Source organism: Photinus pyralis, unplaced genomic scaffold (genome assembly GCF_008802855.1).
Source record: "Photinus pyralis isolate 1611_PpyrPB1 unplaced genomic scaffold, Ppyr1.3 Ppyr1.4_LG1, whole genome shotgun sequence".
In the NCBI taxonomy this organism is placed as follows: domain Eukaryota; kingdom Metazoa; phylum Arthropoda; class Insecta; order Coleoptera; family Lampyridae; genus Photinus; species Photinus pyralis.
This window is the reverse complement of record NW_022170249.1, coordinates 25,345,785-25,364,069: the sequence shown is the minus strand read 5'-3', so window position 1 is coordinate 25,364,069 and position 18,285 is coordinate 25,345,785. Positions and strand designations below refer to the sequence as shown.

The window sequence follows — 18,285 nt, the reverse complement described above, 5'->3', positions numbered from 1 at the left end:
CCCTTCTAGTCAAACGTCATCAGAAAATATTTGAACGACAGATTATTGAATAACGCTCAGGCAATCGGTGACAATTAAAAATTTCCCTTCAACAACCATGGAACAATACATAATCGCCTGCCACAGCGCATATTGCTCAGCAAAAAGTATGGAAGAGAACCGACATAGTTTCCATTCATGTGGTATACCATCGATGACGAATTGCGCTCCCAGCACCACGTTCAGTCCCCCATCCGTGTATATGATCTCATGTGCAGGATACTGGTTACAAATGCTTTGGAACTCCCGTAGGTAAGTATCATTGTCAGTAGTTTCCTTTTTAAGCCTTACCAGGTCTTTCCTTACTCTAATGATGGGCATCGTCCATGGTTCAAATTCTAGCATATTTTCTTCTAGCAGTATAGGCAGAGTTATATTCCGCCATTCAAGATGTTCGCAAAACCGCACATAAGAAGGGCGCGTGATGGTCGGACGTGTGCGATATAGGTCCAAGTCAACGTTAAACAGCACATTATTTGGATGATCCGGTAATGACTTGATCTTTATGATATAGTTAGCCATTAACTGCTTTCTCCTAATGTCTAGGGGAGGAACTCCCGATTCACAATACAGACTGTCCACTGGACTTGTAGGAAACGCCCCTATGCAGTATCTTATGGCAGCGTTGTGCACACAGTCTAGCGTTGCAAGCAGCGATTTTCGTGCGGACGAATACGCCACGCACCCATAGTCAATTTGGGACAGTATCAATGCCCTATAGATCGTGATGAGACATTTTACTTCCGCTCCCCATTTAGTATGTGCCAATACTTTTAACACATCGAGACGCCTGATACACTTCGTTTTTAATTGTTCGATGTGTGAGATCCATCTCAGTGCTTTGTCAAACGTAAGCCCCAAGAATTTGGCAGTTTCAGTACATCGGATAGGATTGTCGTCCAGGTAAAGTAGCGGATCATAGTGCGGAGTTCGTAGTCTGCAGAAGTGCACACATTGGGTTTTCTCCCGTGAAAAGGTCATTCCAATGTTTGCTCCATTCCCAACAATTCGATTGATGGCCGGTTGCAGTTTACGACTAATTTGACCGATTGTTTTTCCAGAGAAAAAAATGGCTATATCATCCACATACATACATCTACTGACAGACTCGGTTACATTTATAGTAATATCGTTGATGGCCATTGCAAACAGCGTGCAGCTAAGGGTGGACCCTTGAGGTACTCCATTTTCCTGGATCTTAAGTTCAGAGAACTTATCTTGGACCTTCACACGAAAACGCCGGGCAGATAGAAAGGATTTTATTAAAAGCGGTAGGTTGCCTCTTAAATTTAGGTTATGGATTTTTTCAAGAATACCATGTCTCCAGGTCATATCGTATACACCCTTGATGTCAAAAAAGATGGCAACTAAGTGTTCCCTTTTACGAAAAGCTTCCTGTATAGCTTGTTCCAATAGGAGAAGGTGATCGGTGGTGGATCGATTTTTCCTAAAACCAGCCTGACACGGTACATACAGGTTGTTTTTTTCAAGGTACCATTGCAGCCTATTATTAATTATTATTTCAAATAATTTTCCCATACAGCACGTAAGGCTTATTGGACGATAGCTGGCAGGATCTAAAGGAGTTTTTCCAGGTTTACGGACCGGTATAACCACCGCCTCCTTCCATTCATCCGGGTAAGTACCTTCATCCCATAGCTGATTATATAACTGTAGTAGAGCTCTTGTCATTTCAGGTGTGAGATTAATGAGCATTTCATTGGAGATGCAATCGCGCCCGGGTGCTGTTTTTTTTTTTGCAATGTCGAAGCGCAAACTCCATTTCTTTTAATATAAATGGTGCATTATATTCTAGGTGACGTGCTGTAGCAAAACATAAATCGGTTTCCCTTTCATTTTTTGTTTGAGAGAAGATATCTGGGTAGTTAGCAGAACTACTCATATTAGCAAAATGATTGGCCAACGTGTTCGCGATCTCAAGGGAATCTTCAGTAGTTATATTTTGGGAGGTTTGTATCGATTGAATTATTGAGCTTTTATAATTTCCATTAATTGCTTTGATTTTTTTCCAGGTACTGTTCATATCAGTTCTTGTTGTGATACTTGATGTGTACTCATTCCAACTTTTCCGCTTGCTCTCCAGTACGATACGTCTGCTGATGGCTCTGGCTCGTTTAAACCCAATGTGATTTTCAACTGTGGGATGCCGTTGGTACTTTCTGAATGCCTATTTTTTATTTTTCACCGCTTCTTTAATTTCAGGATTCCACCACGGAAGAGGTCTTTTAATAGGTTTGTCTCCCGATTTTGGTATGCTAAGTTCTGCCGCATTTAGTATTGACGCCGTCATAGTTTGAACACTTACATTTGCTGGAACCCGAAGACTTTCTCGAAACAGCACCCAATTGGCTTTATGGGCTAGAAATCGTCTAGCTACGGTCTTTTGCGGCATAATCGTGTCCGTTTCAATAATTATGGGGAAGTGATCACTGTTGTGCAGGTCATCAATCACTCTCCACGTCAGTTTAGTCATCAATATGGGTGAAACCAGAGTCAGATCAATAGCGTCGAATGTATTCGATCGAGCATTATGATACGTAGCCGATCCTGTATTAAGGAGGGCCACGTTATCTCTATTTAACCAGTTCTCAACAATACGTCCTTTAGCATCATTTTTCAAAGAACCCCACAGGAAATTATGCACGTTAAAGTCCCCTGTCACAACAAATGGTGCAGGTAGTTGTTCGATAACCGTCTCAAGATCCTCAATATCCCAATCCTGATCTGGAAGGTAAATATTACATAAGGTGATCTTTATTCTGATGGCGACTGCCTGAAGTCTAGTCCTTAATGCTAGTGGTTCAAAGTACACTCCATTTCTAATGAAAATAGCAACCCCACCCGATGCTCTTTGACCGTCTGTATAATCCTTTCGGATCAAGTCATATCCTCGTAAAGAATATGGTTGACGTACTTGTAAATGTGTTTCTTGAACACACACGCACATAGGATTTAAATCATGTAAGAGCATTTTAGGTCCGTATATCTTTTCATAAGTCCCCTACAATTCCACTGTATAATACAGTTGTACATCTCGAATTTTAGACGTTTATAGTGTTCAACAGTTAAAAATGCTCGTAAATATAAATAAATTAATATTATATACATTTAAAAAAGCAAAAACAATGCGTAGAAATATCACAGATTGGTAATTCAATAAAAAACGGACTACTATAATTAGATAATTAATAATTATCACAGATTTTATCACATTATTATCAATTTTTCGGATCAGTGTTTCGCTGGCTGCTCGACTCCCTTGACTTTTTGCCTGCTTCATCACCGTCTCTCGGTTTTCTTGGCTTTCCAAGCGGCCAACCTTTTTTTTTTCTTGGATTTTTTGCTTCTGCTACTGCATTCTCGTCAACAGACAAAACACTCGAGTCTGTCGATTGTGTTCGTTGTAGCGAAGTTTTTCTTTTTGCACCTCTAGATTCTTCATCCATCAGCAGCAGGGCTACATCTGAATGAGTCTCACTATCTGCAACCATTGTTTGTGATGGTTGGTCTCTACTTGGTGGAGTTAGGAATTGTACAGTGTTTGTCGCAGGGACCAGCATTGCCTTCTGAATGTAACTTATCATAGAAGCTGTAAGTTGTTTCATTTCCTCGTTGACGATTTTTTTTATTTCAGGGATAATATTCTGTTGAGTCGAGTCACTATTGTGTGCAGCAGCATTAGCATAAGAGTTATTCATCGTAACTGCACTACGACTACCTACCAAACGTCTTGCTTCCGGATAAGTTACCCTCCGTGTAACTTTGATTTCCTGTATTTGCATCTCCATTTTATACATTTCACAGGATCTGGAGTTTGTAGGATGATTTCCTTTACAGTTTATACATTCAACTGGTACTTCACACGGATTTCCTTCATGCAATGGTTTTCCACATACACATACTTGAATAGGATTCTGACACTTTACAGTAGTATGTCCAAACTTTTGGCATCTGTAACAACGCATTGGTTGTGGAATATACGGCCTCACCCTTAAAACGTAGAAAGCTGCATCAATTTTTGTAGGAAGTACAGGAGAATTAAACGTAAGTATAATGTTGGGGGTGTCTACAAGATTTCCACTAATTTTCCTCTTAATTCTTTTCACCGCAATTACATTTTCATACTGAAGACCTTCGAGTATTTCTTCCTCACTGCAGTTTAAAAAATCCCGACAGTACACAACGCCCTTAGAAACGTTTAACGTTTCATGTGGCTTCACATTAACTTCAAAATCGCCAAATCTCACAATTTGCAAAAGCCTCCTTGACTGTTTGTTACTTACAGTTTTTATTAGTAACATACCTTTAACTTTTTTTATCTCGTCAACTTTTCCAATTAATCCATTAATTACTCGAGCTATTACGAAAGGGCTTATTTTGGAGAAATCTCCTTCCTTTCTTTCAATAAACAGGAACCGGGGATAATTATCCTCCTTTTCGCTGTTTACTAATGGGAGCGAGGGAAAACTTCCACTCTCTCTATCAAGTCCAGGTCCATAGCGTAAGTCGTCATACGTTCCAGAGGTATTTACATGCTCCGTGGCCTGGTTCCCTGCCACGGACGCCGAGCAGCCGCTTAATATCGACCGGGTGAGGCCTGCCCGCTCCGCCTCGCTCCCTGCCGGCTCTGGGGACAATCCGAACCCCTGAGCAGTAAGATGTGGGCGCCCCGAAGGGCTCGAGAAATTTTCCATAATCATATAAGGGGTCGTTACCAATTGCATTTTATCGCTACTGCCAGTGGGCCATGGCCTTTTTTTGTGGTTTATATTTTATAGGACATGAAACAAAAGACAAAGGACTAGAACTATCAAACAAGACAATACAAACGACCTGGGACAGCTTAGCTTCACCACTGCTGGCAACAGTGGCTACTGAGCCCCCCCACCACGACAAGGTGCTTCCCTTGGGGGGGCTATGTGTTGGATTCTACGCACCAGATTAATAAGAAAAAGTGTTTTCCCGAGAAATTTTGGAGTAGTCGATTTTTGGTAAAAAAGGAAGGTTAAGTATTCAAATACCTTGCGAAGTATCCAAATACTTTGCGAAGTATTCGAATACTAAATATTTGTGAAAGTATTTGAGGTATAAATACAAATACTGCTTCCATAAAAGTATTTAATTACAAAGTATTTGAATACTTTAAAGGACTTGAATACTAAAAAGTATTTACAAAATCGAATACTGCCCAGCTCTGCTAGTAGCAGATTTCTAGTGCTCTTCTCCATAAAATATGCTAAAAGTTATAATAGCGCTGTTTTTTAAACAGTCCACCGGAAGCATTTTTAACTTTTTCGCAAGCAGTTAAAATAATGCCCCGCACTGTGCCACGTTCTCAGTACGAGACGAACTTCTCATAAAATTTATCCGTCGCTAATTTAACCCCTCCAAGCGCGTGATAAGTGCCATCCGACACCAAATATTGATTTTATTGCAAAATTTACATAATCATCGGCAAATAAATAATTTTTCTTATTTATATGCATCCCGCGCCGTCTTAATAAACATTTTCAGCATTTCGAAAACCAAATTTCATTCCTTATACATTTTTCCGAAAATAATTATTAAAGGGATATTGAATATAATTAAAAAGGTTTTAAAGTGTTTACACTGCAAGAATATTAATACTTAACATTTTAGGTTCGCGCCGAAGTACAGATAATTTCATTAAATCTTTTTCAGGTAGTTATCTTAAAGCTTCGTTTTCAACAAGTTGACGTTCATTCGAAATGTAAAATATTAAATAGGAAACGGAATGACGTCTCGGGGAATGCAGAATTCTCGACGAAAACTTTCCCGACTGCTAGTCTCCGTTCTAAGTTAAAGGAAGTCTTCTAAACAAACAGCAAACAACTTTTTTATGCACGTTGAAACACTAAACAGTACATTTATAATTTATTTGAAAGACTTTGTAATCAACTTTGGACTAGTTCTCTATTTATCAATATACACTACTTCGGCCTTACTTTCTTAAAACTTAAAAGGTTTTTCCAAACTTGATTTTTTATTTATATTTTTATAAGTTTTCTCACGTATAAGTTACGAGCTTTCCGTGTTTGTGGTATATCAACACATTAATATCAATTTTATGTTCAAAATTTCATTTTTTTTTTGCCTTTCCCTTATAGATTGAGCTGTGTAGGTTACGAAAATCGCAAATTGTAAACACCAAAGTCTAAATCATTCATACTTGATCAGAAAATAAAAAAACCCTCATAAGTGAATAAAGTCCAGCTTTGTAATGGAAAAAACTAAGTATTTTACCAAGTCGCGGCGTTAGGATGTGAGATAGGGTACGGAAACTTGCAAACTAATATCGATTAAATTAAGGTAAATTCCATGACGATAGCAAATACAAATTGCCCAAAACGACAAAGGAGTGTTGGGGCTGATCACATTTTTCGTAAGTTAAGTTCCCATTAAACCTAACAAGCCCTTTTCCGCTTTAAAACCGGACGGTATCGTACAATTTTTGCCAGAAAAAAAAATAAACTTGCGCTCTAATTTCACCCCGAAAAATTTTATGTTTCAGAATTTTAGTGGAAACATTTCATGCTCCATTCAAACTACCTTTATCTTGCTTACAAGCAGTTTTAATATAACGATGTATATTTAGGTCAGAGATATAAAGTGAAAATTACCGTAGGTATTACCGGCAACTTGAAAGATTATGACATTTTTATCGCTGTATTAATTTTAACCCCAAAAGCGTCACATATATATTTAACCGAACTATTACACGTTACCGTTCATAAGATCTCATCAATATTAATCGTCATATATGAAGGTGGTATAGTGGAAATTCCTTCTGATGTTATATAGAAATTCCATCCAAGTGACAAGGTTCGGGTTGCTTTATTTCTAAGTAGCTACAGACACCATAATTGAAATATCTCTCAAAGAATATAAAAAGGCATTACTTGTTTCGGTTTTTGTGGAGCTCCAAGGATTTTCACATAATTGCGACTGATTCCTATTTGCATAAGCGCCTTTTGATTTCAAATAATGAATGCGAAGTGCTTTTATTAGTAAGTACCTAACGTTAAAGGGGCTTTATTTTTTTTTGAAAATTGAACACTCGCGCCGTTTAACAATTTCTGAAGATCATTAAAAATTCAGTTTTTTCAGATTGTTAGTTGCTTGTCATCTCAGATACCGTGTTTAACACAATTTTGAATATAATGTCTATGTTCCATTATTTTCTGGAACTGATTTATACCACCTTTACGCTGTCTTCGCCACTTTCTTCTATCACGATTGTTTTAAGCCTCATAACACTTCCACGCTCCTTCTAGAAGAACACAATAAGAACCAACTGACTATGTATGTAAATTGAAGTAGTGTGTAACGACCGAGGGGTCTGGGGGGTCCGGAGTACCCTCCATAGAGGGGGGTTTGGGGAATTTTTTTTACAAATTGAAGCTCGAAGAGACGATTTTAGCGCTCCCAATTGTTACAAAATCGATATCTTCGGTTATATATCCAACTTGGAGTACGTAATAAGAAAACGAAAAATCCCATTTTGCGCATATTTTCACATTTAAAATATAAAAAATGCTTATAATTTTCAATGTATAATTGTTTAAATACAACAACTTTTGTACAATTTTTGAATATAGGTATTAATATTGAATGGTGCTAATCAATTTCCAAAATTTAAAATGACCGCAATTATGTTGTAAATTTTTTGTAAAAAACTTGTAGATATTAAACTGTTGATTTCAAACAACCTCGATTTTTTGAAATCCGACTATAAATAATGGCGACATAGAGATTTCTAAAATAACCAAAAAAGGTTCGTAATTCGAAATCAAAAAACAATAAAAAAAATTTACTTCAAAAAAGTGTTGTTCACTTTGAGTAGAAACACCCTGAATAGGACTCGGCTTTAAGAGCACATCCATGGGATTTCAAGCTCCATTCTCAGATTGAAATGTATCTGTTTGTCTATTCGTCCTTGCGTAAATTTATATGAGAAATGGCACGCCGTTTTACCAATTAATATGCAAAAATATTATAATCATAAAGTAAATTTTTGTCAAAATGTCTATTATTTTAATGTAAAATGGAATAATTAATGGTATCGTAGTGATAATTTAAAATCCTTCTTTTTTATTTTAATGGTAATGCAAAATAAATATGTTTACCTTATTTTAATTCAATTCCGCCATTTAATATTTCTAGGATAAAGTTAAATGGTCCCGTGCGCTTCATTTCTCTCTTAAGTTCCCCAATAAAGCAGCGCATTTCCATCTGACTATGATCAGCAAACGCCATTTAAAATTATCTAAGACAATAATAAATGTCGGAAGAATTATTATCTTGTTGACAATCTTAATTCTACTATTTAAAATTATTGAGAGGCACAGAGGCATATTTTATCAACAGGATAATGAATACAATTGGATTTTTTATTATAGAAAATTTCTATTCTTCCATGTATCTATACTTATCGATGAGATAGATTTACAGTTTGCTAAGTAGGTGAAATAGAATTATCTACAAGATAACAAGTATTCATTTTCATTATCTTGTTGATGAAAATAATTTTACATTATCGTCGATATAAAAAGGTTGATTTAAAATTATAATTAAGCTGAACATAATTATCTAATCTTATTATTAGCATTAAGATAATAGAGACCGTAACAAAATTTTGCTTTAAAATTAATTATTAATTAATTTCTTAAGCCATGGTAATACATCTCCTTTGCCTTGGTTAGAGACAAAAAACGCAATACACATTCAACCTTTCGCTTTTATCCATTTTCGACTAATAGCGGTTTAAAACATTATCAATGAATACTTTACTTATTTCGAGTTTTTGACGGTCGCCACTGTCTTTTTTATCACACCTCCACATTACTTTTATGCCGTCTCTTGTAGTCTTATCTTTTATCTATACGTATCCATCTAAATCGCACTTTGTAGCATTTTTAAGTGATAGAATTCGATTCATCTCACAGATTTTAGTAAGGGTATAAGATGATTAACTGATAGGTAATATTCCAGCACCTACTTTTTATTTCACTCACAATTTGGAAAGACTGTTGAAGCTCGGCTCGTTAAAAATTTGAAACTCACCTACAACCTTTTTCTTAATTTTTAAGAGCAATTAAGGATTACTGATGTTGGTACTTTAGAAGCGCGGTTGTCAAACTAGGTACCAAAAGAGGTTGTTATTGTGCATTGTAATTAATTGCTTAGAAATATAAGGAACCGAAATATATAAGGAACCTCATTAATAAGTCGCCTTGTTTACAAAATTGGCATCGGTGCAAAGAACCCGTTTTTAGAAAATTGCGTTTTACCCATTTACCTACAATAGGAGGACATTTCGCACCAGGGCAATTCGCACCTGGACAATTCGGACCAAATTCGCACCGGAATAATTCGCACCAGAATCTCCCTCCCCTGAGAGGGTATTTTGTGTACGGTTGACTTTTAACATAGAAAGTCGGCTGTGAAGCATTAAATTAACTCAGAGCTTGAAATCTCCAATATTACTCACCAATATCACGTTTTATTACTTTGTGCATGTAATAGACGTATACCTACATTTAAAATTTGGATAGTTTCAATATTAAGGTATAATTTGGAATCGTGACGTCCATTTTGTATTCAAACTCTAAATGGGATAATTTATTAATATTGAATAAAAGTTCTCTAAACCGTTCCCATAATTTAATAAAACGAAGTGATACACTACATGTTTCGACCAACGGTCATCTTCAGGTGATCTACAAGATGGTAGAGATAATTGAGGAGAGACTATAGCTATAAAACTTACAATAGATGGAAAACAATTAAAAACCCAAAAGGGCAGTAAAACTGGAAAGCCCAACGACCATATCCGTGGTTGGTTCTAGAGTAAAATTGAAATTTGAAGAGATTAATAAACTAAATTTTTTGCAAGGGAGGGAACAACTAACATTAGACGACGGTATAAGCAACGATGAAACTTTACGTATAAAAAAGTCAAAAGGTCAAAAGACGATATCCTAACTAATAAAATACCCAATTAAGGGCTTTGAAACTGGAAACCATCTGGACTTCAAAAATCAGTGCTCGGTTTAGCTAATCTTACCTTGTAATCGTTGACCCAGATCCTGGCATTGCATGTTAAACTAAGAGCCGATGGATCCTTCTTTACTCTTCTCGCTCGACACAGCCATGATGAGCAGTTTTGAAGTTTAAGGTTCTTAGTAAAGAGGTACATGTATCCTTCATAGATTATGTATCTCTTTCCCCTTTTCGTTGTACCGAACTCCATTGTTACGCACCCGTATAGTTTGCACCGCCTAAATCCCATATCCATTATCAACTTTTTGTAACAAATCAAATTTCAACTTTTAGCCTCAGGGACAAGTCCATTTTCGATGATATTTTCCTTGATTTTGGCATTTTAATGTGGCACTTAAATATTTATGTTGGTTAATCAATAGCCATACAATTTGTAGAGGAATAATTTTTTTAATAGAATTTATGAGGCAAGAATTCATACGTACATCCTATGTACCTTTTTAAATGGAATGGACCGTATCAAAGCAGTAGAGATATTAGGTCACTTTAATAGCATCCATATCACTCAAAATCTGGAATTTAGTACTTATTTTATTGTAATCTTCGTATTAAACATGAGAACACTTGCTAAAGGTACCATGAATGAAAATTTATTTAAAAAAAACAAAAAAAAGGTAAAAAGACACTCATCCGTGATGTAAATTGTCCATGCACTCATGTTCACAAGTAGACGGATGCTGCTAAACGCTGGTATCGGTCTATCAGCAAAACTGTCACCTGACATTTCTTAAACCTATTTACCCAGTTTTATTGTACCAATTAACAATCAAGGTTTTCTTCATTCGGAAACCTTTTAGCACGTACAAATAATATTGCATTAGGAATATAAGTCTAAATAAAATTTTAACAATTATTATTAAGTTAATAGCTGGAAGTTAAGTTTCCTAGTTCTCTAACCTTCGATGTCGTCCATTTAAAGGACCCATAACGAAATACGTATGTATTGTCTTAAAAGAATCTCAAGTAAATTATAATCATATTTGAACGTAAAACAAATAGATTCTTGAGAGTTTCCGTAAAATTAAAGAGATAAGAACTGTAAAGTAACGAAAAAAGCAAAAAATGTTGATAAATATCGTGAAAAAAATTGATCTTGCTATAAATTATATGGCTATTATTTAAATAATATACTGAAATTGTGAAGATCCTTGACTCTCAATGGGGTGCTTAAGAAGCTTCGGAGAAATAACACCAAAATCTACCCATTTATTATTATAACAATTTTTATGGGGAGATTTTGGTGTTATTTCTCCGAAGCTAAATAATATACGGTGGTGCATTAGAAACGATACATAGCTATTTCTGTAAATTAAAATAATTTTCAAAAAACGCTTTGGCACGTCAAATTGATCATGGAAGGAAACAGTGTCTAAAATAAAACTTGCTCACTAATGTCTTTGTCTCGCATCGCTGACAGTGCAACCCTTAAAATCTTAAATGATGCATCGTTGGTAAGGTCGCCCATCTCTGAATTCGGATATGTAATTTTTTTGGTTTAGTTGTTTCATTTCCAGCGCATTCGACGTTGCAGGTACAAGATTTCTCTTTTTTATACCACTTGCAACTGCATAATTTTGACGCACGATCGCATTAGCTTCTATTACATAGTGATCGGCCCGACATCCTTCCAATGACATAAACAACAGCGCACCCTCAACTTACTTTTAAAATATTTCGAAAATATCAAATCTAAAAAATTATACCATCTCACCAAATTCAGAGAAGGAAAGCCTTTCCAATGATGTCCTATCTTCCTTGTTGCGCAATTACCAATGCTAAGGGTTTTGCTTTAGTACTATGGTATGCCATACAAAAATTAAAAAGGAAGTATATAGGTACTTAATAATTACAAACATTTAAAAGAAAAAATCATCAATATCGACCTATTCCTAAAACGTTTCAAGATTTTCAAAACCCTTACTGATTTTGATTATTAACAATCTCTTAAAAAATGCCAGAATTTTTCCATGTATCTCTTCAAACTATAAGTTAAATAACAGTAAGAAAATCAAAAAGAAACTTTTAAGTTCATTCACTACCATAGTTGTAGCAAAGATAACGCAAAAAAATAAGCAGTTAGTGTAATTTTACTCAGTCACCAATAATCAACATATGTATAGCCATATGTGGTCAAAGAAACGTAAAACTGGGTCTAAGAAAACTGGAAACTTACCTTTTCTGAACACCACCACAACTCTACCACCAGAAATAAAATTTTTTAAAATTAAAAAAAAGTATACACAAAATCAAAACCCGTGCTCAGATAAATTTTAAAATACCACTCTGTCAAACGTTCAAGAATGAAGATACTATACAGGCGTTAAAGTTCTAATTAGTTGTGGTCATACGTACTTAAACCTGATTTTTCGGACCTAATTACTTTTACCTTGTAATAAACCCTCTTCATCTTCCAGAAATAATAGAAAAGATGTCATTACGATATTTCTATTATTGTTTCTTTATGAAGTGCAATTTGTGTTATCGGCGTCTTTTCAAATTTACCTTTAATTATAATATTATCTTAATTACTTATCCAAATTTAGTGCCATCTATGAAATGCATTGTTCTATTGCCATTTATAAATACTCGTTTTGTTTAAAATAAATTTAATTCATTTCCTTTGTAACCCTTTTCAACTAAAGAAATAAAGAACAATTTTTTATGTGTCTTCATTAAGAAATCTTTATGTAAGGGAGCGTTAAAATTACTTCCTTTTTCTATTTTCATCTTGATCTTATAATGTAAGTATTTTTAACTTTAGACTTATCACTTTGTTTGTGTACGGTATTATTTGTTGATTCTGTTTTAATATTAAGAGCGTCTCAAAAGTAGCGAATATTACACATAATATTGTAGATATACTATAACTAGGTATAACTATTTGGTATTTAATTACTCCACAAAAGACGTTTCAGTTACCTATTCTTATTTTCTCAAAACGAAAGCGCAGTAGATAAAAATTATGTGTTTTTTTTTAATATAGGGTTCGACTGCCAAGGTCATATCCCCTTTATTGCACGCTATAGAGTACAGGTACATATATGCACAGTGCTATATGTCGATACTCGATATATATACCAATTCCGTTTAAGAAAGCGAGGGTATTCTTAAATTACAGGATTTAACTATATCAAACTCATCATACAACTTCAAAAAAAAACCAGCGTGATTATATTTAAGAAATGGAAATATTTAAGAATCGCGATGTGTTGAAAGTGAAAGACCAAATAACTATTATTTGAAACATTTTTCCATGAAGTAGATGTTTACCAAGATGTGCACTACTACATACATTCTGTAAAGGCAATGGTCTAGTATCCTCTTAAAAATATTTAATTTTAATAAACCAAAGATTTACAGAATTATCCGGGTGTGAATTATTCGGGAGCGAATTGTCCGCACACGAATTTTGACAATATAAATTTGAATAAAGTTCAGGATCTCCCCATAGAATATTCTGATCCTGAACTTTATTAACATTGTTGCGTACCCCATTCTAAGAAGGAACCATAACCACGTCTTGATAAGTTCGCTGAAGTGAATTTGATACATATCGCAGAGTTCAAATTGTCGGGATGTGCACTGTTGCCCGTCGCCGGGATGACCGAAGTCGGAAAGAAAATGGTCACCGGGATGGATTGTCGCCAGGAAGTCGGTGCCGGGATGGTCATCGCCGGGATGGGAATCGCGTGTCCGCGTTAGTCTTTCAACAACTTCTTCCAACTACGAATATTTTTACTTCGCATTTGAAAAAGATGTTATTCGGCGATAAATCAATTATTAGTATTAATCTTTGTAATAATGATTAGATAAGCAGACATACGCCTTAACTATTTTAGAATAATTTATCTAATTTGTGAAACCTTTCGACGTAGGTATAAATACATGTACAGTACAGGCTGCCTCATATACGAGTACCTACTATCAGCATGTATTTTAAATTTGTGTTGGCGTCTACTGCTCTCTTGTGTGTAGGTATTGCCTCAGGTATGTAACGACACGTTTATAATTACCTCTTTATGCACGAACGGTCTCTAAATTGGAAGTTTTCATTTGCTGCCAGATTTACACCCAAGAAGATTAATATAATACGTAATTTTTTTACAGAAGAAGTCATATAAACCTTTGTAACGCTTCTAACAAATCTGAATTTAATTTAAACGTCAAAAATAGCAAGCTTAGGTTCTACCATCGCAGTTGCTTCCATAGAAACAGCATTGTTATATGTTCTGGACGTCATTTTATATCGTGCTTCCCGTCATATTTGAAATATGAATGGTAGATGTCATTAGAATACACAATCACCTGTTTCACTTTATAGGCACTTACGGTTAAAGAGCAACTTAGCATACACATTCAAACCTATTAAAATGTCAATTTAATATAATTATACTATAAAATAAAGTTTTGTATTATACACAACGATAAAGGGAAACTAACCATCTCGTGAAAGTTAATTTACTTGTGGCTGCATCACTCGTGAATTTGAAAAGTTATGGCCGGATTAATAGATTCGAATTCGCAATTAAAGTTTATACGTGGAGATAGGAGAGGTAGTAAACAAGTTTATCAACCGTGTGTTGTTAATCATAATTTATGTAAATTTTGATTAATCGTAGGTTGGACAAAATACAACTGCTATTATTGCAATGTTAAATCCGACAATGACCCTCAAGGAGTTCTCAATTGTCGTCACTTTGTTAATATTACCGCAACTGACAAGTGCAAGGGAGGTTGCATATTTTATTATGGAAGTAAGTATTGGCTTATCTAACACACGAACATCATCTACCTCTTTTTTTAGTCATTAAAGGCACAAAGGAGGGAACAACCCAAGATGTAGCGAGGAGATTTTGTTCTTCCGTTCGTGCTTGTGGTTGGCTCAAGGAGCACGGCGAGGCAAACAGATACTGTCAACAGTGCCAAACCGACTATTGCAATACTGACATATATTGATTAATAAGACCAAACCTGTTATAACGATTGTGAACATTTTTCTTCATTTTACTATTAGTAATTGCATTATAGTTACTCTTTCTTTGACATATTTTAAACTGCAAAATGAAATATTACGTTGTAATATACGAAATTATATCCGCAACCTTTGATTATAAAGTGATCATTTTGGAAAGCCCTTATTCATCATAGCTAATACAACCTCTGACTGAGATACGTGCTGTGGCCGATGTCAAGTGCTGATCTTGGAATATCGGAAAAAATTAAAGTTAGAGAAGTGTTTTTGACAGCAAGACTCTGAGACAACTTTTTTTTCGGGCAAAAAAAAGGCAGTGTAACCTTCCTTTTTTACCAAAAATCGACTGCACCAAAATTTCTCGGGAAAACACTTTTTCTTATTAATTTTGGTGCGTAGAATCGAAAACAATTCGTACTTTTTCGATTAGACTTCTCAATCAAAAGTTATAGACTAGAAACCAATTTCGAAAGAAAATTCAAAGGGCTGTAACTTTTGACCCAATAGCCCAATCTTGGAACTGTTTGAAATTATGGAATCTACAGGCCACATTCTATAAGAAAATGTTTTTTCCCGGTCGATCTGAGACAATTTTTCTTTCAGGGAAAAAAAAGGCAGTGTATAAACCTTCCTTTTTTACCAAAAATCGACTCTACCAAATTTTCTCGGGAAAACATTTTTTTTTATTAATTTTGGTGCGTAGAATCCAAAACAATTCGTACTTTTTCGATTAGACCCCTCAATCAAAAGTTATAGACCAGAAACCAATGTCGAAAGAAAATTCAAAGGGCTGTAACTTTTGATCCAGTAGCCCAATCTTGGAACTGTTTGAAATTATGGATTCTACAGGCCACATTCTATAAGAAAATGTTCTTGCCTCAGAAAATAGAGGATCAACCTCGAAATCAAGAAATTTTTATTTTTACAACTGAATTCAGGACAAAAAAGTGAAGTCATCTTGCCGCACAAAAGATGTTCGGAAAAATTCTTCATGGGCTGTGCATAAATATAAATAAGTAATACGCTAAATGTACAATTGTTATTTTTAGAAAAAATAAGAATTTAATAAAAAATCGGTACCTATATGTTATGCTTTTAATCATTGTAACAGAATTTTAAATGTTATAGCTACCATTTTTATCAAAAAAATGCATTTTTTGTTGTTCGTCCTTCTATAAGAAAAGAAAGAGATTTATTTTAGGTGTTCGAAGTGCCAGTTTATTAGGATCTACCATACCTAAGTGAACATTCATGCACATGTCTACCTAATAACTATAATAATCTATAAATCAGTAAATTTGATTACAGCAAATCACAGGAAATAAAGGAATAATTAAAAATGTTAACTAGTCCACTAAGTACCTTAGAACCAGGTAATTTACAGAAGGAATGCATTGAATAATTCGATAAACTTCTTTACATAATTACTCCTTGATCATTATTCATTATACATGGTCTATTGTATTTAACAATAAATGAAGAGAATATGCAAAACTGGGAAGGATAGACATACATCGTTGGTCTCACTCAAGGAGAAATGTGTATTGTTGGTGGGCTAACCAATTGCAATAACATTGAAATACAAATTGACAGTCAATTAGGAATGTGACAGAGTAATTAATTTGATAATTAAAATTCAAGGAGATTCCATGGACCACTTTCCATATAACACTAGATAATTGAAATTTGTACAATTACCAGTAATTTACTTGCAAATAAGTTGGATCGTTAGTACCGTGTCCTTTATGGATAATTTTAGCACCATTTCTTTGATTGGGAAGCAGCACCCGTCGAAAAATTGGCAGAGAAATCATCAGGATGTAACATCTGCTTTATTCGATAATCTTTAGAAATCTAGGAATCGCGTACTATCCCGAACGAATGGGCATGACTTAGTTTAAACTTTAATTGAGCCGATTTTTTGTTTGAGTGCAAAGGGGGTGTTAATTAAGAAATCCATTCCTCCGTCAGTCTTGTTATAGTACGCTATTTAGTAATAAAAGCCTTTCGGTTACTGTAATTGAAATTAAATAGCATCTTCTCAAGACCAAAAAAAGCTCAAATTAATTTTCGTTAACAAATAAAAGACCAAGATGTTTTGAATGAAAAGGTATCATATAAACCCGACATCGTGGTAGAAAAATTGAGTCAAAATAATGCATAATTGTGGTCACTCGCGCAGAAAATTTTGTAAATGTTTGCCACGACAATGAATGAGGAGTCAGTGCCGTACCTGATTGTGTCTTGGTGACTTCGCTGTAATTCAAAAACTATACTCCGCGATAACCTGCAAACCTTTTTACAGTCAACTTAATTGAGTGTGCAAACAGTAGGTAAGTGAGAAGAAATATTAACGTCTATGACTCGTGTACAATAAAGAAAATTCAATTCAATGCTCTAGTAAAATGGTTTCTTACTGTAAAAGATATAATTGATTTACGTTAAGCTAAAATTTAACGAGAATGAAGGTAGGTAGATAAATTAATGTTAAAATAACTTTGATTCTTTGATCCTGCTAGTGCACCTATTTCAGTTACGTTACATCTTACACCAGTGTGACACGAAACTAAATTTTATACAAACCTCTCGTGTCATACAGGCTTTAACAACACTAAAGAACGATCCTTGTAACTTAAGAATGGATTAAAATGATATATAAGTCAAATATGATATTCTAATTGTCGCGCACATGCTAAAACGAAGGTCCATTCTGATAATTACTTCCCTGTGTAGTTTTAATTTGATGCAATAATCACAGTTAACCTTCCGTGTGAGGGTAATTAAATTACGAAACGAGCCATGCGTAACAATGACTTGAAAAAAAATTCCACAATTAGTTTTCTCGCGTATAGCCAAACAATGTATTTTTGGTTGTGTAAGTTCGATGGTGGGCATAAATCGTCTGGTCCACCATTTTTTTGTTCCTATTCTTCTTGTCTGCAACCCCATTCTGCCCGTCATTAAGATCTTGGGACCTGGATTTCGTTTTTACCTTTTTTAGTTGTTTGCGAAGATTATGACAGTTCTGTTGTTGAAACGCGTAGGTACGGTTTCTTGGTGTTTCTTTAAACTTTTTCTACTTTTTGCTATTTCAATGGCCCCAAGAGTGTATTTCCAATTCCTTGATCTTTATTTTCCACTGTTAAATGTCTTTCGACTTTACTTTACTA

General features: G+C 34.9%; 2 protein-coding genes across 3 annotated transcripts in view; both read left to right on the top strand.

Annotated features, from left to right (window-relative positions):
* LOC116159404 (sulfotransferase family cytosolic 1B member 1-like) overlaps window positions 1-18,285 on the top strand; it is a 62,806-nt gene that overhangs the window by 30,985 nt on the left and 13,536 nt on the right. Inside the window, exon 1 of one of the 2 annotated variants that reach the window (XM_031472372.1) lies at window positions 17,347-17,448. The exons of the other annotated variant lie outside the window; for it this stretch is intronic. The gene's annotated coding sequence lies outside the window, so the exon portion shown is untranslated. Of the gene's footprint in view, window positions 1-17,346; window positions 17,449-18,285 lie in introns of those variants that run through there. 2 annotated transcript variants of the gene reach the window in all.
* Window positions 14,000-15,244, top strand: LOC116159406. The gene is made up of 3 exons (XM_031472376.1): window positions 14,000-14,130; window positions 14,763-14,897; window positions 14,948-15,244. The coding sequence occupies exons 1-3, from the start codon at window positions 14,073-14,075 to the stop codon at window positions 15,097-15,099; spliced, it is 345 nt and encodes a 114-aa protein (XP_031328236.1). The 5' UTR covers window positions 14,000-14,072; the 3' UTR covers window positions 15,100-15,244.

Coding starts and splice junctions, on each gene's coding strand:
- LOC116159406 (XM_031472376.1), top strand. CDS start 14,073: ATGTATTTTAAATTTGTGTTGGCGTCTACTGCTCTCTTGTGTGTAGGT. Junction 14,131..14,762: donor GTGTGTAGGTATTGCCTCAG/GTATGTAACGAC, acceptor GATTAATCGTAG/GTTGGACAAAATACAACTGC. Junction 14,898..14,947: donor TTGCATATTTTATTATGGAA/GTAAGTATTGGC, acceptor CTCTTTTTTTAG/TCATTAAAGGCACAAAGGAG.